The sequence below is a fragment of the Pantherophis guttatus genome, chromosome 4 (genome assembly GCF_059756535.1).
Source record: "Pantherophis guttatus breed Tessera chromosome 4, ASM5975653v1, whole genome shotgun sequence".
Taxonomy (NCBI): domain Eukaryota; kingdom Metazoa; phylum Chordata; class Lepidosauria; order Squamata; family Colubridae; genus Pantherophis; species Pantherophis guttatus.
The window spans coordinates 14,849,749-14,872,303 of NC_142066.1; the positions used below are offsets into that span (position 1 = coordinate 14,849,749).

At 49.8% G+C, this 22,555-nt stretch overlaps 1 protein-coding gene across 4 annotated transcripts in view; it reads left to right on the forward strand.

Annotated features, from left to right (window-relative positions):
* Positions 1–19,233, forward strand: part of ARHGEF15 (Rho guanine nucleotide exchange factor 15) — a 93,746-nt gene extending 74,513 nt beyond the window's left edge. For 3 of the 4 annotated variants that reach the window (XM_087893843.1, XM_087893844.1, XM_034441845.3), the window contains 6 exons: positions 3,988–4,080; positions 6,615–6,769; positions 9,501–9,665; positions 12,046–12,131; positions 14,586–14,687; positions 17,685–19,233. In XM_087893843.1, coding sequence (XP_087749969.1) covers positions 3,988–4,080; positions 6,615–6,769; positions 9,501–9,665; positions 12,046–12,131; positions 14,586–14,687; positions 17,685–17,872 — 789 coding nt within the window. In that variant the 3' untranslated portion in view covers positions 17,873–19,233. Of the gene's footprint in view, positions 1–3,987; positions 4,081–6,614; positions 6,770–9,500; positions 9,666–12,045; positions 12,132–14,585; positions 14,688–14,861; positions 15,055–17,684 lie in introns of all 4 variants that reach the window. The other variant, XR_015734182.1, reaches the window with a different exon arrangement.
* Positions 19,234–22,555: the final 3,322 nt, after the last annotated feature.

The window sequence follows — 22,555 nt, forward strand, 5'->3', positions numbered from 1 at the left end:
TGGGAGAGTAATCGGGACAGTGGTAGGTTCCTCCCGGTTCAGCCGGGTTCCGCCAAGCCGGTAACAGTGAAGATATAACGTCACCGAACTGGTTCTGCCCCCCCCACCTATTCCACGCGTTATTCTTACCTTTTATTTGGCCCCACTCCCAATCTAATGCTGCCTCCTGAGTCCCAGCTGATCGGCTAGAGGGAAAAAACCTGTTTAAACTCTTGCCGCGGGGCTTCAAAGGGCCGCCCTACAGCTGATCAGTGTTAAAAGAAAACAAATGAGTAGAGTATGAGTATTTTCTGCAAAAATAAATGGGTAGACCAGTGCCTGTAAAAATAAATGAGTAGACTGGTGCCTGCAAAAATAAATGGGTAGACCAGTGCCTACAAAAATACGTGAGTAGATTGGTGCCTGCAAAAATAAATGGGTAGACCAGTGCTGCAAAATTACATGAGTAGACCGGTGCCTGCAAAAATAAATGGGTAGACCAGTGCCTGCAAAAATACATGAGTAGACCAATGCCTGCAAAAATAAATGGGTAGACCAGTGCTTGCAAAAATACATGAGTAGACCTGTGCCTGCAAAAATAAATGGGTAGACCAGTGCCTGCAAAAATAAATGGGTAGACCGGTACAGCTCTACAAGCAGTTAAAAGCCTGGTAGACCAATATCTCTGCTAAATCCTAAAGAATTGTCACATGACCATCAAGGCACGCCCACAAAATAAGCCACGCCCATAGAACCGGTAATAAAACATTTTAGAACCCATCGCTGGATCAGGCCACCCTACAGGCACCTCCAACACGACTGACATTGAGCTGGCCACGTTCCCCCCCCCCCAAGTCATACACAACCCTGATGCAGCCTTCAATGAAATTGAGATGGTCACTCCGTTCTAAAATATCATCCTGGTCGGTTGCCATCAATGCTAGCCAAAGGCATTGTGGGAACTAAAGTCCAAATAATTGGAGTTCTTTTTTTTTTGGTAGTCTATCCTTTCCTTGGAAAGTCGTCTCTCTGGAGTTAAGACTCTTAGTAACCTCATGGACACTTCCAGGCCATTTAAAGGACAAATTGGAAAGACTACGTGAAGCTTATAATATTGCCTTCTTCTAATATACAGGTAGTCCTCGACTTACGACAAGCCACTTAGGGACCGTTCGAACTTACAGTTAGTCCTCGACTGACGATGCAAAATTTCCGTTCCCTAAGCAAATGAATTTTGCCTCATTTTATGACCTTTCTTGCTACGCTTGTTATCAGTTGTATCATTGTAGTTATTCTGTTAGTAACACGGCTGTTAAGTGAATCTGGCTTCCCCATTCTTGGCTGCCTAAACAGAGGGATAGAATCAAGATCACGTGAAGTGTTAATGCCACTTGATAAGGCCTTGATAAGGCCACGCTTGGAAGGCTGCATCGAGTTTTGGTCGCCACGATGTAAAAAAGATGTGGAGACTCCAGAAAGGGTACAGAGAAGAGCAACAAAGATGATTAGGGGACTGGAGGCTAAAACATATAGATAATAGAATTCTTTATTGGCCAAGTGGGATTGGACACACAAGGAATTTGTCTTAGGTGTATATACTCCCAGTATACACAAGGGGAATAAAATACGGTTGCTGGAATTGGGTATGTCCAATTTGATGAAAAGAAGGACTAGGAGTGACATATGATCCAATATCTCAGGGGCGGCCACAAAGAAGAGGGAGTCAAGCTATTCTCCAAAGCACCTGAGGGCAGGACAAGAAGCAATGGGTGGAAACTAATCAAGGAGAGAAGCAACTTAGAACTAAGGAGAAATTTCCTGACAGTTAAAACAATTCATCAGTGGAACAACTTGCCTCCAGAAGTTCCGAATGCTCTAACACTGGAAGTTTTTAAAGAATAGATTGGATAACCATTTGTCTGAAATGATATAGGGCCGTGATGGCGAACCTATGGCACGCATGCCACAGGTGGCACGCGGAGCCATATCGGTGGGCACATGAACATTGCCCTAGCTCAGCTCCAGCCGATTTTTGAGCCTTCCAAACCCACCGGAAGTCGGGAAACAGGCTGTTTCTGGCCCCCGGGGAGGGGGGAGAGGCCATTTTCACCCTCCCCAGGCTCCTAGAAATCCTCTGGACTCTGGGGAGAATGAAAAACGGGCCTTCTAGTCCCACTGGAAGTTGGGAAATGGGCCGTTTCTGGCCTCCGGAGGGCCTTCGGGGGGGTGGGGAAGGCCGTTTTCGCCCTCCCCAGGCTCCAAGAAAGCCTCTGGACTCTGGGGAGAATGAAAAACGGGCCTTCTAGTCCCACTGGAAGTTGGGAAATGGGCCGTTTCTGGCCTCCGGAGGGCCTTCGGGGGGGTGGGGAAGGCCGTTTTCGCCCTCCCCTGGCTCCTAGAAATCCTCTGGACTCTGGGGAGAATGAAAAACGGGCCTTCTAGTCCCACTGGAAGTTGGGAAATGGGCCGTTTCTGGCCTCCGGAGGGCCTTCGCGGGGGTGGGGAAGGCCGTTTTCGCCCTCCCCAGGCTCCAAGAAAGCCTCTGGACTCTGGGGAGAATGAAAAACGGGCCTTCTAGTCCCACTGGAAGTTGGGAAATGGGCCGTTTCTGGCCTCCGGAGGGCCTTCGGGGGGGTGGGGAAGGCCGTTTTCGCCCTCCCCTGGCTCCTAGAAATCCTCTGGACTCTGGGGAGAATGAAAAACGGGCCTTCTAGTCCCACTGGAAGTTGGGAAATGGGCCGTTTCTGGCCTCCGGAGGGCCTTCGGGGGGGTGGGGAAGGCCGTTTTCGCCCTCCCCAGGCTCCAAGAAAGCCTCTGGACTCTGGGGAGAATGAAAAACGGGCCTTCTAGTCCCACTGGAAGTTGGGAAATGGGCCGTTTCTGGCCTCCGGAGGGCCTTCGGGGGGGTGGGGAAGGCCGTTTTCGCCCTCCCCTGGCTCCTAGAAATCCTCTGGACTCTGGGGAGAATGAAAAACGGGCCTTCTAGTCCCACTGGAAGTTGGGAAATGGGCCGTTTCTGGCCTCCGGAGGGCCTTCGGGGGGGTGGGGAAGGCCGTTTTCGCCCTCCCCAGGCTCCAAGAAAGCCTCTGGAGCCTGGGGAGGGCGAAAAACAGGCCTACCGTCCTGTCACGTTCCAAAAGCAGGGGGAGGGTGGTGGTGTCGCGCACGCATGCACAGGGGGACGGGACACATTGAATTATGGGTGTGGGCACACGGGCATGTGACCCCCCCACCCACACACTACCCCCGCTTTTGGCACGTGACGGCAAAAAGGTTAGCCATCACTGATACAGGGTTTCCTGCCTAAGCAGGGGGTTTGACTAGAAGACCTCCAAGGTCCCTTCCTACTCTGCTGTTCTGTTCTATTCTATTCTATTCTATTCTATTCTATTCTATTCTATTCTATTCTATTCTATTCTATTCTATTCTATTCTATTGACTTTGCTTGTCAGAAGGTTGTAAAAGCTGATCGCGTAACTCCGGGACGCTTCAACCATCATAAGTACGAAGCCATCGCCCTAGCCTCTAAATTTTGATCACGTGATCAAGACGATGCCGCAACGGTTTGTTGCAAGTCTGAAAAACGATCCTAAGTCACAAAGTGCCGTTGTAAATTTGTACAGTCACTAAACGAACTGTTGTAAGTCGAGGACTACCTGAACTGTGTTTCTAAATTGCTGGAGAGAAAAATGAACAGGGAAAAAAAAACAACCCACATACACACATACATCTTGTTGGCACCTTACATATTTCGGAGAGCGCTTTTGCTTGGATTGATGCTTCATGGAGTTGCGTTTCTGTCGTTTTCCTTGGGGGCCAGTCAGTAATTTTTAGAATAGAATAGAATTTTTTGTTGGCCAAGGAATTTGTCTTGGGGCATATGCTCTCAGTGTACATAAAAGAAAAGATACGTTCATCAAGAATCATAAGGTAATGATTTTTTAGAAAGCCTCAGGAAAACTGACTGTTCCTTCTCTTCTGCCTCACGTCTCCAAATCTCTGCTTTAGATCATTGAGGAATGCAACTCCGAGGTCGGCCGCATGCGTCATATGGAAGAACTGATTCACACGGCCAGCAAGATTGAGTTTGATAAGCTGAAGGTCAGAAGGGGTTTGGCTTGGGCCCGTCTTTGGCCTTGCTCTAGCCTGCCACAACTTATCCCTGTGGGCTTCCAAGAAGGCTTGGCATGAAGTGGAGAATTTAAGAGAAGATACAGCTGCCTGGGGTAGTGCATTTGGGAGGTGGCGCGGGGATATTTTTCCCTGGAAGGGATGCCTCAGATCACGCCAATTTGACAGGTATAACAAACAAGGTTTTTTCACATTAAAGACAAGCTCGCTATTAAAGGATTGTCTCCCTTGGCATACCCTCCCTAACCCAGTGTTTTGCAACCTTGGGGAGCCTTAAGACGTATCAGGGGTGAAAGGTAAAATTTGTTACTACCGGTTCTGTGGGCGTGGCTTGGTGGTGGTGGGGTAATGTGACTGGGTGGGCATGGCCAACTTTTTTTTTAAAAAAAAAACTTTTCAAAGCATTTTTTCCTACAACCTCTTCGGCTGAAGAAGTTGCAAAAAAAAATGCTTTGAAAAGCCTCTGCCGATCAGGCAACTCAGCTGGGATCGTCAGAGGCTTTTCAAAGCATTTTTTTAACCACCTCTTTGGCCGAAGAGGTTGCAGAAAAAAATGCTTTGAAAAGTCTCTGGCCATCCCAGCTGAGCCGCGTGATCATCAGAGGCTTTTTTTTTTTTTTACTTTTAAAAGTATTTTTTCGGCGGAAGAGGTTGTAGAAAAAATGCTTTTAAAAATAATTTTAAAAAAGCCTCTGACGATTGTGCGGCTCAGCTGGGCGGGGGGTGGGTGGGGGTGCAGGGATTTTTGTTACTGGTTCTCCGAACCACCCACCGCCATCGTTAGCGGATTGGGCAATCCAGTCAGAACCGGGAGCATTTCACCCCTGAGATGTATGAACTTCAACTCAGTGGTGGGATTCAGCCGGTTTGGGCAAATCGGTAATTAAATTGCTGGCTGGCAATTTCAGGAGTCCCCACGTGCCCATTTTGGCTCCCAGGGAAGTGCAGGGAGGCTTACTAGGCACAAAACAGGGTACGGGGAGTGCAGCGCCCCCCCCAGCCCATTTTCGCTCCCAGGTGGCTGCAGGGAGGCCTACTAGGCCCAAAATGGGGTGCAGGGGGTGTGGCACGCCTCCCCGCAGCCCATTTTCGCTCCCAGGTGGCTGCAGGGAGGCCTACTAGGCCCAAAATGGGTTGCGGGGGGTGTGGTGCGCCTCCCCGCAGCCCATTTTCGCTCCCAGGTGGCTGCAGGGAGGCCTACTAGGCCCAAAATGGGTTGCGGGGGGTGTGGTGCGCCTCCCCGCAGCCCATTTTCGCTCCCAGGTGGCTGCAGGGAGGCCTACTAGGCCCAAAATGGGTTGCGGGGGGTGTGGTGCGCCTCCCCGCAGCCCATTTTCACTCCCAGGAGGCTGCAGGGAGGCCTACTAGCCCAAAATGGAGTGCTGGGGGTGTGGCGCGCCTCTCCGCAGCCCATTTTCACTCCCAGGAGGCTGCAGTGAGGCCTACTAGGCCCAAAATGGGGTGCGGAGGGTATGGCGCGCCTCCCTGCAGCCCATTTTCGCTCCCAGGTGGCTGCAGGGAGGCCTACTAGGCCCAAAATGGGGTGCGGGGTGTGTGGCGCGCCTCCCTGCAGCCCATTTTCGCTCCCAGGTGGCTGCAGGAAGGCCTACTAGGCCCAAAATGGGGTGCGGGGTGTGTGGCGCGGCCCTCCGCAGCCCATTTTCGCTCCCAGGTGGCTGCAGGGAGGCCTACTAGGCCCAAAATGGGGTGCGGGGTGTGTGGCGCAGTCCCCCGCAGCCTATTTTTGCTCCCAGGTGGCTGCAGGGAGGCCTACTAGGCCGTAAATGGGGTGAGGGGAGGGTGGCACAGCCCCCCCGCGACCCGTTTTTACTCCCACAGGACTGCAGCAGGCCGAGTGCTGCCTGTCACACACTCTGGCCACACCCACCATGGCCACGCCCACCCAGCTAATCATTAGGGCAGAGAACTGGTTGTTAAATTATTTGTATCCCACTACTGCTTCAACTCCCAGAATTCCACATTCCCAGAATTCTAGGAGTTGAAGTCCACAGGAAAAACGGCCTTAAATTAACTAGGGGGGAAAAAGCACTTCACGCATACAGATAATACCCTCTGCAATCCCAAATGTAATAATTGGAAACTAAAGTTATACCCCCCAGAATATCTTTCGCTAAAGAGTAAGACGTGACTTGATGGCAAATAATCAAATTAATCAATATCAACCAATACAATTCTCCGTTTCAACGACGCGTGGACTTCAATGCCCAGAATTCCATAGCCAGCTACCACAAAGTTTCTCAATTTCAGCTATGTTCACATGTGAGGACTTCAACTCCCAGAATTCCACAACCAGCAAAACTGGCTTGAGGAATTCTGGGAGTTGTAGTCCACCCATCTTCAAGTCCCCCCAAGGTTAAGAAACACTTAATCCCCTAATCTGGGAATTTGCTCAGAGAATCTTTGTTCTCCTTCCTTGCAAAAAAAAAAAAAAAAATCCAGGTGGCTTCCAGGAACTTTTTCTAACGATTCTTTTTCCGGTTTAGGCCGTTCCCATCATTTCCCAGACCCGACAGCTGTTAAAGCAGGGAGAACTCCTGGAAGTTGTGCATCGTGGTACCATTTTTGGCAACAAGCCCAAACTGATCCCCATCTACCTGTTCCTCTTTAATGATCTATTGTTGGTCACTCAGCGCAAGAGGTGAGCCCAGAAGCCTAGACTGAAAATTCTGGCGACAGGACGATCAGTCTGCATTTAAAGGGGTGTATCTATAGAAGAGGCAGGAAGGAGTGGCGCGGTGGCCTAGAGATGGAGGTCTCGCCTCACAATCAGGAGGCTGTGAGTTCGATCCTAGGTAGAGGCAGATATTTCTCTCTCTGGGCACAATGAGAATATATCTGCTGAAGAAAACTCCGCACTGGCGACAGGAAGGGCATCCGGCCAGTAAGCGCTCCATTCGGTGGCCCAGACTCCCACCCCGCAAGGGATTATGGGGTTGTTAAATGATGATGATGATCTATAGAAAAAGGCAGGAGGAGGAGGGCAACCTTGACCTCTGCCCCCAAGGTCACGTTTTGAGGGGATGGAGAATTAGGGAGACAGCAAAGTTTGGGGCTATGGTTCTGCTTCTGCAAATTTGGCAAGTTTGAGAATGGAGCACGGCCTACTTTCCAAGCCTCGCGCTTCAAATCTTGAGGCCTAGAAACTTGCCAGTTAAAAAAAAAAAGAAAAAATCGGTGATGGATGCAGAAAGACTTCTACCTCTGGGGTAAATTGTCAATCCATTTTACCTGGCGGAATGATTACAGATGCCGTGGTGGCACAGTGGTTAGAATGCAGTATTGCAGTGATTCCGCCCACTGCCAGCAGTTCGATCCTGACTGGCTTAAGGTTGACTCAGCCTTCCATCCTTCCGAGGTCGATAAAAGGAGAACCTAGATTGTTGGGGGGCAATATGCTGACTCTATTAACCGCTTCGAGAGGGCTGTAATCAAGGGTGGGCTGCTGGGGTTTGGGAGAACCTCTAGCTAAGATTCTGTGCAGTTTGGAGAACCCCCAAATCCCACTCTTGTCTGGCCCCTCCCACCTTGCCCCTCCCCTCCCAGGAGTCCCTGGGTGGCCTGTTTTCGATGCAGGTAAGTGCAGGGTGTGTGTGGAGGCTCGGGGTGGGCGAAAAATGGGCCTACTGGAAGTTTGGGAAGGCCGGAAACGGGCCCGTTTCTGGCCTCCGGAGCCTGGGGAGGCCATTTTCACCCTCCCAGAGGCTCAAGGAAAGCCTCCGGACCCCGGGGAGGGCAAAAACGCCCCCCTCCCCGCCGTGGTGCAGGAGGCCAACTAGCCCACGCCCACCATGGCCACGCCCACTCAGCAACCGGGCAGAGAACCCCTTGCTAAAATTTTTGGAGCCCACCCTGGCTGTAATAAAGCACTATGAAGTGATATATAAGTCTTAAGTGCTATTGCTATTGTCCCCAGGTTCTCTCCCTACCCCTAGATGAGAACCGTAGCGATCTAAACCAGATTCCTCTGGTTGGGGAGCTTCCAGATCTGTTCATCTGCAGATCCTAGGCCAGGGGTCAGCAACCTGCGGCTCTGGAGCTGCATGTGGCTCTTTCACCCCTCTGCTGCGGCTCCCTGTCACTCAAAATATGCGTCGCAACCGCCAATGTGCGACACCCACTGGCGTGCGATTTATTGAGCTTTTCAACCCCCGGTAGGCCAACCATGGATAAATCCAAGAAAAGAAAAGTTTCAGAAGAAAACAGAACATTTAATTCAACTGTCAGACTTCGATGCTATCTCAAAATAAATGCATTTCCAAACTGCCAATCTTTAAGGAAATTTTCTCTTTATTCGAGTACAGCAACCGGATCATGGCTCATGCGGTCAGGACTGACCTTTGCCCCCCAATCCCTCCCTTTCCGATCCCCAATTCTCTGCTTCTCATTGGCTATCTTCCAAGTCACTCTACTGACTTCTTGTCTCATCATTTCACAGGAATGTCCCCCCTCCCTTCATTTCCACGACGACCCAGCTTCAAAGGGATTTAGCAGGCAAAAGTTCAGGGCTTAAATCTCTCCTCTCTATGCCAGCGGTGAGACGCTGACATCAACTACATATGCTAGTTTTGTGGCCACTCAAGAAATAGTCAGGCAAGGGAAGGGTTTTGTGGCTCCCGGTGTTTTCTTTTCTGTGGGAAACGGGTCCAAATGGCTCTTTGAGTGTTTAAGGTTGCAGACCACTGTCCTAGGCAGTGGTGAAATCCTCCACAGTTTGCCACTGGTTCGCTGCATGCACGATGCGTGCTAAACACGCGCTGCTCGCACGGATGTGCAGTGCATGCCAAACTCCCACTGCATGCACACGCATGCACAGTGCACACCAAACGCACATTGCATGCGCGCACATGCTCAGTGCGCACAAAACACAAAACATTTGGTGCACACTGCATGTGTATGTGCAGTGTGCACCAGATGCATGCGCAGTGCACCCCAAATGTCTGCTTCGCACGGAAAAAGGACACTTAACAAGGTAAGTAGAACAGCGAGGGGCAGGGAACAGCTCTGCCGTGCTATTTAGATTCACTAGAAAGCAGGATTTCCTGCTTTCTAGTGAATATAAATCGCGCGTCACAGCTGATTGTCGGAAATACTGATTCGGAACAACCTGTCGCTTTTTTTTTTACTACCAGTTCGGCGAACCAGTAGATTTTATCACTACCGGTTCTCCCGAACCGGTGCAAACCGGTAGGATTTCACCACTGGTCCTAGGTCTCCACGGTGGTTGACGTTGATCCCATTTGCAGGCCCACTGAACTGGGAAACAGTCGTTGGGGGGAATCAGCTGCTGCCAGCCACACTTCTTCGAAAGCAACTGAGCTGGGATTCACTAAAATGTATTCTTTGCTTCCATTTCGGATCTCCTCCTGCAGCTCAGAACGCTTTGTGGTGCTGGATTATGCCCATCGCTCACTAGTCCAAGCCCAGAGTTGCGAGGATACTACCGCCGGCCAAAACGCCGAGAACAGCTTCTACCTGACGTTGATGGAGAACCACCAAGGGCGGAGTACCGAACGCCTCTGTCGTGCCCCGACACAGTGAGTAGCCACATAGGGCAGGGGTGGGCAAATGTGGCCCTTTTACAACCTGTGGACTTCAACTCCCAGAATTCCTGAGAAAGCTGTCTCAGGAATTCTGGGAGTTGAAGTCCACAGGTTGTAAAAGGGTCACATTTGCCCACCCCTGGCATAGGGGGTGAAGAAAGTTAGCAAAGACGGTAGTAACTGCACCCCATTTATAAATAGAAAGGAGAAGTGATCAGAGCAGCTTGCTTTTTCCAGAAGGCTAAAACATGAGATCTAGATCTAGAAGTAACTACGGAGATTCTCAGTCATCCAGGTCATATTTCTCCCAAAGGTGCTTTTTTACCCCAAGAAGCAACTGGACTTCCTTGGTTTTTCTTTGAAGATGTTTTGCTTCTCATCCAAGAAGCTTCTTCAGCTCTGACTGCATGTCTCAGGCCTGGAATCCATCTTGGGCTTTGAATCTTCAGGCCTGCCACATTTAGTGCTGTGGAAAACTGGGAGGGAGGATTGTAGGGAGCCAGGGAGATATATAATCATAATAACATTCCTTTCTCCGAGAGTCAAGGTCACTCTGCCCTGCGCCTGGAGGGGTGTGACTGAGAGGCTTCTCCAGTTGGGATGGTGCATGGTTTGGACCCTGTGATGGACACGCGGGTGCAGGGGAAGGGACTTGGACTTTCTTTTGGGTGGGGAAAACCTGGAAGCTTTCAGATTCGGGTTTTCCTAGATGTGCCAATATGACATCTCTAATAAAATGGAACTTTGAGGAATGCCTAGCCTCGGAGTCTTCTTTCGTTGGGGGTGTTACTTGGAACCCTGAGAATGGAAGGATTTATATTCCTTGCAAGCAGCAGGTCATTTGCATTCTTTTAAAGCAGCGGTGTCAAACTCAAGATCTGCGGACCAGATTTGGCCCGCGGGGTGCTTAAATTTGGCCCATGGGGCCAGTCTGGAAATAGCAAAGGACTGGCCCACAGTGCCTCTGGCAGCCAAAACAGGGCAGGGGCAGCCGCGTGTGCCCCACCCGTGCCCTACTTTCGGCCTGCACGGCCTCCTGCAGCACTCTGCCAGCCAAAACGGGACACAGAGTACCCCACGTACCCCGTTTTGGCTGGCAGGGGACTGCAGGAGGCCTCTGTCTTGTAGGATGCAGATGACCAGCTGTCTGCAAGGAGTATAAATCCTTCCATTCCCCACTATCCTGTTAGAGCAGAAGAAGCTTCTTGGATGAGAAGCGAAACATCTTCAAAGAAAAACCAGAAAGTCCAGTTGCCCCTTGAAAAAGCACCTTTGGGATAGATCTAGAAGTATGTACAGGTAGCTTTCAATTTAATGATCCTTATGGAGGCTGGAATTTCCCTCATAAGTTGAGGCAGCCACATGACAAGACTCAATTTTATTTATTATTTATTTATTTATTTATTTATTTATTTATTTATTTATTTATTTATTTATTAATTAGTTCGATTTATATGCCGCCCTTCTCCGGAGACTCAGGGCGGCTTACAATGCATTAAGCAATAGCCTTCATACTTTTGTATATACCTGCTTAGTAGGGCTTTCGGCCCCCCCAAGCGGTGTTCTATTTTATACAAAGTCAGCTTATTGCCCCCACAAACCGGGTCCTCATTTTACCTACCTCGGAAGGATGGAAGGCTGAGTCAACCTTGATTAAAATTGAGTCAATTTTAATGTTTATTTTTTTGTGCCGTGAATGCTAAGAGAGTGCCCCAGTTGTTAAGTCAACTTACGACCATAACGGAGTCTGCCCATTGTGGTTTTAAGTTGTGGCGGTCGTTAAATGAATCAACGTATTCCTAAGGGTGCGGGAGATATTACTGGTGCCGTGGTGGTGCAGTGGTTAGAATGCAATATTGCAGGTTGACTCCGCCCACTGCCAGCAGTTCGATTCTGACCACCAGCTCAAGGTTAACTCAGCCTTCCATCCATTTGGTGAAATGAGGACCCAGATTGTTGGAGGCAATAGGCTGACTCTGTAAACCGTTTAGAGAGGGCTGTAAAACACCGGGAACCGGTATATAAATCCAAGTGCTGTTGTGGTTGCTATTTCTATTGCTAGTGATCTGCAGAGATTCTGGGGTTTGTTTCCGATGACCGTTTTGGTTTTTTTAAATGCTTTGTTGAACATTGTTCTTTGGTTTGTTTACAATGAATGCATTATTACCCGTTCAGCTGCATCTGGACATCCAGGTGGGTGGGTGAATGAAAGAAAGAAAAAGAAAGAAAGAAGGAAGGAAGGAAGGAAGGAAAGAGAGAAAGAAAGAAGGAAGGAAGAAAAGAAAGAAAGAAAGAAAGAAAGAAAGAAAGAAAGAAAGAAAGAAAGAAAGAAAGAAAGACCCAAACAGTATATCTCAAAAATTGTCTCTTCCAGATCCGATATGCACCGCTGGATGGGTGCTTTCCCATGCCATGAGTCCCAGTCTAATAACAAACAGGAAACAATCTATGAAGATTGGGGTAAGACTTTTTTGCTGCCTTCCTTTTAAACCTCCCCCCACCCCTTCCTGTTCAAAGGCTAGGAAAATTGAGGAACATCACATTCCTGTCCCACGGCTTCTGGATCTGCCAGCGGTTTCTTCCACTTCGTGCTGGGCAGGCTAAAATAGCCATGATGGAAACGCACAGCTTTGAAACAGACTGAAGGCTGCAGGCTAGAGATAACAGAAGAGCAATAAATTTGATTAAGGGACTGGAGGATAAAACATACGAAGAACGGTTGCAGGAATTGTGCATGTCTTAGTTCCATCAAAAGAAGGACTAGGGCCATGATGGCGAACCTATGGCACGCGTGCCACAGGTGGCACATGTAACCATAACAGTGGGCACGCGAACTCAGCTCCGGTGTGCATGTGCGCGCCGGCCAGCTGATTTTCGGGCCGTTTGGGCCCACCAGAAGTAGGGAAACAGGTTGTTTCCTGCCTCCAGAGGGCCTCGACAGGGTGGTGGGGAAGGCTGTTTTCACCCTCCCCAGACTCCTAGAGAGGCTCTGGAACCAGGTGAGAGAGAAAAATGGGTCTACCAGGCCATCGCGTGCCAGGAAGGGGGGGGGGTATGCGTGTGGGGGCGGGACGCATAGAATTATGGATGTGGCCACACGCACGTGCACCCCCTTACCTTCCCCCCTCCCGGCACACGATGGTAAAAAGATTAGTCATCACTGGACTAGGGGGTGACATGATAGCAGTGTTCCAACATCTCAGGGGTTGCCACAAAGAAGAGGGGGTCAAGCTATTCTCCAAAGCACTTGAAGGTAGGACAAGAAGCAACGGAAGGAAACCAATCAAGGAGAGAACCAACCTTAAATTAAGGAGAAATTTCCTGACACCGAGAACAACGAATCAGTGGGGAAAACCCGCCGCCAGAAGTCGTGGGTGCTCCAACACTGGAGGTTTTTAAGAAGTGACTGGACCACCATTTGTCTGAAATGGTATAGGATTTCCTGCTTGAGCAGGGGGTTGGACTAGAAGACCTCCGAGGTCCCTTCCAACTCTGTTGTTCTGAGTTTCGGTGCATGCTGCATGTTACAGAAAAAGTGGGATATAAATTTACCCCCATGTTTTTGTTGAGGGTAAAACTGCCCTCTGCAAAGTGGTACAACGGACCAGACAGCGAATAGATACGTTGCTTAGCAAAACACACAGATACTCACAGACTCTGAACGTTTAAAGAAAAATAAACTTGGCTTCTCAAAACAAAGATAACACTTCTTCAAATAATCACGGTTCAACACAAAAACATAAGTTTGCTTACAGTTCCAGTTCTCTTCAGTAACACAGACATAGTTCCTTTCAGCAGTTCAACCTTCTAATAGCAGGAACAGAAGTGAATGAACTTCCTGCCTTCTTTTATGTCTGCTTAGCACAGCCAATTAGTCATCTTGTAGCAGTTAAAGTTACAGAACATAGTTTTCTATATATTATCTACCCAACCGTAGGATAAGCATCCAACAGTTTTCCCGAAAATAAGACCCTGTCTTATATATTTCTGCCACCAAAAATGGCACTAGGTCTTATTTTCGGGGTGGGGTGGGAATGTCATCCACTGGCTCACTTCACTTGCACGTATCGCCCCCGGCCTCCTTTTCACTGTCAGAAGCTTTCTGGAACTTCTTCTGCAGCCGGTAAGGCTTTGCTGAAGGCCTCTGCAGCCGATAACAGAGCTCCAGATCGATCTGGAGCTCTGGTATCAGCTGCAGAGGCCTTCAGCAAAGCCTTAATGGCTGCAGAAGCAATGGGCCGGCAAGGCAGGTTCTGGGGTGTGCGAGGCCTGGCTGCAACTGTCCAAAGGTAAGTAGTAGGGAAGCTCCATCCATTCACCCTCACCCTAGCTTAATTTTTACCTGTTCACCCTGGAGTGGACGTGGTTTTAATTAGGGCTTATTTTGGGGGGTAGGGCTTGATGTCAGCGTTGCAACGCTGCCATAGAGAGAGCAGAGGACAGCGAAAGATAAACTCTGAAACTTTTGCCTGCAAAATCCCTTTGAAGCTTGGTTGTCGTGGAGATCAGGGGAGGGGGCACATTCCTGAGAAATGACGGGGAAAAGAAGTCTGAAGAATGACTTGGAAGACAACCAATGAGAAGCAGAGTCTTGGGGGTCGGAAAGGGAGGGATTGGGAGGCAAAAGGTCAGACTTGTCCACGCGGAGTCATGATCCGGTGGCTGAGCTCAATTAAAGAAAGATTTCCTTCCGCATGTTTAAAAATCAAACTAGGACTTACTTTTAGGGTAGTTTGTATTTTCGGGGAAACTCAGTAATAACTACATAAGGGGCCAGGAAATTTGTTCCCTGCCACCACAGACAGTTGATAACCTTTCCTACATTGTCCGTCCTTCCCTCTTTTGATTATTATTGTTTTCGTAAGAAATAATTGCTTCAGTTGTTTGTTTGTTTTTCCTCCATCGTTTCCGCAGATTGTCCCCAGGTTCAGTGCACGGAGACCTACAGCGCAGCCCAGGCAGACGAGCTGAGCCTCGAACCGACGGACATCGTCAACGTGGTGCGCAAAACCGAGGGTGAGCCTGGGGGATGCGACCCTCCCGAACCGTTGTGACCAAATTGCGGTTTCTTCCTCTTCTTTCTCGGAACGATGTAGAAATTGGAGCCTGGGTCTGTGGGGCTTCCTAACCCAAAGATGGTGTTTTTTTAGCAGAGTTGTCCGCTAAAGGATTCTCTTCCGATCCTTCAAGGTCCTTTCGGTGACTGCGGCAGCTTCCCAAATTCTCAGCCAGCTGGAAGCTAAAGTCCCCAACACAAAGAGAGGGTATCCTTGAAGACAATTGCCCTCCACCGTTTAGAACACTGGCCGTCCCGAAGGTGTTAATGCTGTGGTGCTCCAGCGGCATTTGAAAGGGAGACCACCAGGTGATCCCAGGCTAGGCTGTAAGCATCTGAGGAAAAAGCGATAGCAAATCACTTCTGAGAACTGCAGGGCTGTCTGTATTGTTCCCTTGAACTTTAATCTCACATACTGTGTAATATTGGGTAATAATCGGTCTAGAGCAGTGATGGCTTAGCTTTTTGTCATCATGTGCCGAAAGTGCACCCACACGACAGCACACATGTGTGCCTGCACCCATAATCCAAGGTGTGTGCAACCCTCCCCCCCGTGCATGCCTGTGCAACCCCCCACGCATGCGCGCACAGCCCCTTTGCCCCATTTTGGGCCTAGCAGGCCTCCCTGCAGCCTCCTGGGACCAAAAACAGGCCATGGGGGGTGTCCCGCGGTCCATTTTTGGTCCCAGGAGGCTGCAGGGAGGCCTGCTAGGCCCAAAACGGGCTGTTGGGGGTGCCCTGAGCTCCCCCTGCCCCGTGTATGCGACGCAATCCCCGTTCCCCTGGGCATCCATGCGCGACTCCCCCAGGCATGCGCACACATCTCCCGCATGTACCCCACCCCCCATGCATGCGCGGCAGAGACCCGAAAACCAGCTGGCTGGCGGGAGGTATGCACACATCCAGGGTGGAGCTGAGCTGGGCGAAGGCTTGTGTGCCCGCAGAGAGTGCTCCATGTGCCACCTGTGGCCCGCCTGCCATAGGTTCACCATCACGGGTCTAGAGCAGCAACCCCCAATCTTCTGGGCACCAGGGACCGTTTCTGTGGAGAGAGGTTTTTCCGTGGACCAGATAAGGCGTGGTTTCACATGCTGCTTGCATCTCATGGATGGGGTTCACTTGTTTGTGCAGCCCAGATTCTGGCATGCTGTGGTCTGGTGCCAGGCCACAGACCGGGGATTGGGGACCCCTGGTCTAGAGTCTTAGAGCTACCCCCAACTTCCCAGCTGTAAGCTATCCACCTCAGCACAGAATCCTCCTTTATGGATTACTAGCTGGACACTCGTGCTTCGCTACAAAACTATGTGATCGGGCATGATAAAATGACAGTTAAAGCCTGAAACTTACTGTAGACTGTGTAACTCTGTAGCATCAGAATGTGTTAATATAAGGCAATTGGCAGTTGGAACAGAGGGGGAGGGGGAGTAGAATACCCCAGCCCATAGGCCAGATGAAGGGGTGCCTGGTTTAGCGAAGGGGTAGCAGCAGAGCGCGTTAATATAAGGCAACTGGCAGTTGGGACAGAATTCTTTTCAGATGGGAAGTGGGAGTAGAATGTCTAGCTCCTTAGCATCAGAGTGTGTTAATATAAGGCAACTGGCAGTTGGGACAGAGTTCTTTTCAGATGGGGAGTGGGAGTAGAATGTCTAGCTCCTTAGCATCAGAGTGTGTTAATATAAGGCAACTGGCAGTTGGGACAGAGTTCTTTTCAGGTGGGGAGGGGGAGTAGAATGTCTAGCATCGGAGCATGCAGTTTTCATACTGTATATGAAATATTAATGATCTGATGGTCATTTTGAAAAATCCTTTCTTAGCAAGCACTTAGAAGCCAAGAGGAACATACATGCCAAATTTCAAGTTTGTAGGCTTTACAGTTCTGGCGAGAGCTTCTGCCTTTTAATAATGTTTGTGAGTCACAAAAGATGCAAGTAGACTCCTAGGGGTTTTTGGGGGGTCCTCCCCAGACCCGTGTTTGTCAGTCTTGGCAACTTTTTAAGATGTGTGGACTTCAACTCCCAGAATTCCTTTCAGCCAAGGGTGAGAAACATTTAACATAGACTCGCCTGAGTTTTGATCATGGGAACATGGGAACGCGGCAACAGTTGTAAGCGTGGGAAATGGTCATAGAGCAATTTGCTTTTTTCAATGCTGTTATTAACTTTTGAAGAGTTACTAAATGAATGGTTGTAAATTGAGGACGAACGGGATGAGGGCGGGAACTGATTCAGCAGGAATGTGCTTGTTGGGAGTTTCACAAAGTGACAGGACAGTCTCCCGATAAATTTTGAGGCAACGAAAAGGGTTTCAGAGGTCTTGATCTTTTCCTTTTTTTTTTTTTTTTGTCCTCTCCTCTGTTTTCTGTCTACCTCTCATCTCCTCTCCTCTCTCCTTTTTTCGGTCTTCTTCTCCTCTCTTTTCTCTATTCCTCTCCTCTTTGCTGCCTCCTCTCCTCTCTCCTCTTACCTTTCTCTCCCTTTTTCTGTCTTCCTCTCCGCTCTTATCTTTCTCTCTTATCTGTCTTCTCTCCTCTCCTTTTGACTTCCTCTCCTCTCCCTTCCCTCCCGTCTTCCTCCTCTCCTGTCTTCCCCTCCACACCTCCCCTCCTGTCTTCCTCTCCCCTTCTCTCGTCTTCCTCTTCCCTCCCCTATCTTCCCCTCCTGTCTTCTCTCCTCTCCTGTCTTCCCCTCCCCGCCTCGTCTTCCTCTCCTCTCCTCTCCACCCCTCCCCTCCTGTCTTCCCCTCCCCTCTTCGATCTTCCTCTCCTGTCTTCCCCTCCCCTCATCTTCCTCTCCTCTTCTGTCTTTCCCTCCACTCCTCCCATGTTCCCCTCCCCTTCTCTTGTCTTCCTCTCCCCTCCCCCTCCTCTCTTCCATCTTTCCCTCACCTGTCTCCTCACCTGTCCTGTCTTCCCCTCCCCTTTTCTCTTCTGTCTTCCTCTCCTCTCCCCCATTCTACAGGCTGGTACGAGGGCATACGCCTAGCCGACGGCAAGAAGGGCTGGTTCCCCTCTTGCTACGTGCAGGAGATCACGAACGAACATGTGCGCCGCCGCAACCTCCGCGAGCGTTACCGTGTCCTCCAGGTGGCCCGCCAACTACAGCTGATGCGCACCAATTGCGTCAAAAGCAAGTACAGCTCAGCCTGAGACCGAAAACCACATGGCCAGCTGAGCCAGTGACCCCGGCCTACGATCAATCTCACGGCTGGACTCGAGGTTCGAGTTCAATTTCGCTGGGCGTGGAGCGGCATTTGCCTCAAGGGGGCGCCGAAGATGAGAAGGACAGTGGAACAGCAGTTGTGTTTTGGATCAAAAGCCACTGAAGGGCGGGGGAGAGCGGAAGAGAGATACAAGCATGCCCGATTGACTGTCCGGAGCTGCAATGCCAAAAGCTAGCCAGCAGAGGCACTATTTCGAATGTGTCCTTTCCGCCACAAGGGGGCGTTTTTAGACTGCATTTTCAGTTGCATCGCCGAGTTTACAGACTTCGCAACGTCCCGTTTCTTACCGTTCCCAAGTTGCGTCTTAACTCCTCTTGAGTCTGCGTGGCCTCTCGGTAGCCCTGAGCTAGGACCACGAACCTTTCTCAGAGGATGGTGGGGGGGGAGAAGAGGTGACCCCCCCCATCCCCATCTTCTACCTTAAGATAGCGATGATGCTGTATTTCAGGAGATTCCCTTGATCCGAGATTACAATCAAATGGATGGCCTCGGGTTTTCACCAGAAGGGTCAGTTCAACCTGAGCAGGAGTTCTACCTGCCCGTCCACCCCTCCGTTTTGCAATGATTTATCCACCACCTGTTAAAAAAAATACCTGTTCACAATTCAGGCCTACCACCTCCGTAGCCTTGCTTTGGGCTCGTTGCAGGCTGGTTTGTATTTCACCGGTTGTCAAACGGGTGCGCCTTGCCTTTCATCGGCAGAACTCTGGTAGACAGAACGCACTCTCCCCCCACCCCACCCCGCCAATAAAATGTATTTTGCAAACAGGATCTACACCGGTATAACCAGTTTCCTAATCCTGATCTCGGTGCTGTCGCTGCCAATACTTCAAACCTTCCCGATGGTCCTTAACCTGAGCTCAGGCGATGTCCCATCTCTACCTCAGTTCCTGACCTTTCCGATGTCGGGAACCCGGGACTCTTACAGCCTGAGGACCCAGTTAAATTCTAACTTCCCCACACCGTCACAATTCAACAGATCTTTCTCCTTCATGCTAACCTGCCTGAATATCCTGGATTTTCTCCTTTGCGAAAGAGGAATTTTTGCTCCTCACTGCTGGAAACCTCAACCACGGACCGGCTTGTATTTATTAATGTGCTGCTCTCTTTAGCTCTCGAGCTGGAAGAATTTTGGCTTGGGGGAGGGGGGGAGCGGGAAGCAGAGATTGTATTTTAATTTATTCTGTGCCATATTTGCTTGCGCTGTGACCTCTCTTGTGTTTTTCTATCCCAAATGGCCTTTTTAAAAAAAAATAAAAATAAATAATAATAATTGAGGAACAAAAACGTGCCAGTGCTTGCTTTCAGTTGTTGCTTCTCCCTACTAAATACGGGAGACAGTGGTTCAGTGGTTAAGACGCTGAGATTTTGTCGACCGAAAGATCAGCAGTTCAGCGGTTCGAATCCCTAGTGCTGCGTAAACAGGGTGAGCTCCCGTTACTTGTCCCGGCTTCTGCCAACCTAGCAGTTCGAAAGCACGTAAAAAATGCACGTAGAAAAAAATAGGGACCACTTTTGGTGGGAAGGGAACAGCGTTCCGTGCGCCTTTGGCGTTTAGCCATGCCGGCCACATGACCACGGAGACGTCTTTGGACAGCACTGGCTTCGTCGGCTTTGAAACAGAGATGAGCACCGCCCCCTAGAGTCAGGAATGACTAGCACATATGTGTGAGGGGAACCTTTACTTTTACCTTTACCTTACTAAATACAAGAGTCTCTTAATGTTGTGGCCTGTCGGCCGCTGGCCCCTCCAGCAGCCAAATCAGATGAGGAGGCGGAGTGGGAGTCGGGGCCAGCATCAAGGCAATCTGAGACTTCCGACAGGGAAGAGGGAATGGAGCTGTCGAAGAGGTGGAGCCTGAGCCATCCGTCAGCCCTCAGATGGAGAGTTAACAGCCCCCAGGTCTGGAGGTGGCTGATGAGGAAGAGGAGGAACAGCTGGGTCCAGTGCCTAACGTGCAGATGCGCAGAATGGAGAGGAGAGCAGCGGGAAGCTATGGGCCGATCCTCGGGACGGAAGAGTCACAGCTGCTAGCTAAACCCCACCCTACGTCTGGGGATAAAAGGCAGGAGGCGGAGACGAATAGGTGTGGCAGACAACTATTCGTCCCCCTGACAGCCACTGATAGTCCAAACTTCTGAATCCTGTCTGGAGCTGTATTGGAATTCTTTCTGGGAATCTGCGATGCTGAGAGTAGGGCGTACCTTCGGAGCGTGTGTGTATGTGTGTCTCTGCTGCTGGAAAAAGAGCGGGTGCACCTTCCAGGACTTCCGTTATGAGTGTGGTGAAACAGAGAGAGAGACTCCTGGTGCATTGGGAGTCAGTTCAGGAGGAAAGGGAGAGAGTTTTGCTTTCCACAGGCACTTGAAGACTTTGTTAGCCTTCTCTCTCTCTCTCTCTCTGTGTGTGTGTGTATGTGTCAACTTGGAAAGCTTTCAAGTTGCCATGAGCAGGAGGGAGAACTGATAGAGCTGACTGATTTCCCTAACTGAAGTGCATTCCATACATTCTTCCTGACCGCAATCAGAAGGAGGGTGTTGGATTTCACAGCCAGCCAAAGTGGTTAATTGGAGAATGTGATTTATGACATGGCCAGAGAGGAGGGGAGAGACAGGGTCATAGGGGAACATAAATCTACATGGGATTAGTTCTAACTGCATCCAAATATTGCCGAAATGGTGCTCCTAATAAATGACTGTATTTCTTTTGAAGTTCGGCTCATGGCTCATGAATTAATTAGGGCATCTTTCGGAAACTTCACAGTGTGTGTGTGAGAGAGAGAGTCTTTACCGGGTTTGCTGGCGCTCCTATCAAAGGGAGCGTTTAGTTAAAAACAGTGTGCTTGTCGAGTTTGGAAGCCGGGTCAGAACACTTAATGCCAAGGCAGGATATTTGCCCAAAATAGCAAATTCCCCAAACTAGAATAGTTCCCTTCGACAACCCACAAAACCAAAAGAGAACATATCACCAGTCGGATTAATAGATTGTACAAACTAGGCTTTTGACCTTAAATGGGAACCTTTCCAGCTTCAAAACTCAGCTGGAGCACATGAGCCTGACATCGGAGACATCCTAATATTACGGCTCGGCATTGCGTTTCAAGTCTGCAACTGGAGATAAGAATAGAGGCCTCTGTGTGAAAATCACTTCTCTGAGCTGAAGCTCGGCTCCTGTTGGCTGGTGCTGAAAGGAGTATTATTCGACTTGCCTCGGCGGGGACGGCTCTGAAAACTGACGGCTCAGTTTTCCAGTTGCAGAAACAAGAAGGGATTTAGCTGGTTCCAGAAGGAAACATCAGTGATGCGTCTACGGAATGGCTGGGCTGGTTTTCTTCCCATCGGAAAGTTAAGAATTTCCAAATCGATTACAATCCCTGGCTCGGGATGCTGGAAGGCAAACCGATCCCGTATTTTAGTTCGGTATTTTGTCAACCTCTGCAGGTTTAGGATGCATGGACTTCGACTCCCAGAATTCTAGGAATTGAGATCCGCGCATTTTAAACCGGCCAAAGGTTGACAACACTGCAGAGGTGGGTTTCAGCAGGTTCTGACCGGTTCTGGAGAACCGGTAGCGGAAATTTTGAGTAGTTTGGAGAACCGGTAGGAAAAATTCTGATTGGCCTCGCCCCCATCTATTCTCTGCCTTCCAAGTCCCAGCTGATTGGGAGGAAATGGGGATTTTGCAGTAACCTCCTCCTGGATTGCGGAGAGAATGGAGATTTTATAGTATCCTTCCCCTGTCACGCCCACCAAGCCACACCCACAGAACGGGTAGTAAAAAAAATTTGAAACCCACCACTGCTACACTTGTTTAGTTCATGCCTGGCACCCTTGTATCATTAAGGTAAAGGATCCCCCACATAGGCATGCTAGTCGTTCTCAACTCTAGGGGGCGGTGATCATCTCCATTTCTACAATGAGCCAGCGCTGTCCGAAGACATCTCCGCTGTCGTGGTCGGCATGACTAAACGCTGAAGGCGCACGGAGCGCTGTTACCTTCCCACCAAAGTGGTCCCTATTTTTCTACTTGCATTTTTTTACGTGTTTTTGAACTGCTAGGTTGGCAGAAGCTGGGACAAGTAACGGGAGCTCACCCCGTTACGCGGCGCTAGGGATTTGAACCGCTGAATTGCCGACCTTCTGATCGAGAAGCTCGGCGTCAACCACTGAGCCACCGCGTCCCTCTTGTATCATTACGAACATCTAAAAACTTTAGCTTACAGAGGTACTGTTTTCCAAGACCCTGTCTTAGATTTTTTTTTGCCATCAAAAAAGGCACCAGGACTTATTTTCGGAGGGGATGTTGTTTATTGACTCACCTCACTTGCGTGCATTGTCCCCGGCCTCCTTTTCACTGTCAGAGGCCTTCAGGAACTTCTTCGGCCGGCAAGGCTTTCCTGAAGACCTCTGCAGCCGATAACAGAGTTCCAGATTGATCCGGAGCTCCGTTATCGGCTACAGAGGCCTTCAGGAAAGCCTTGCTGGCTGAAGAAGAAATGGGCCAAGATGTGCAAGGCCTGGCTGCAACTATCCGAAGGTAAGTAGTACGACAGCTCCACACACACACCATCCCCACCCTAGCTTAATTTTTACCCGTGTACCCTGGAGT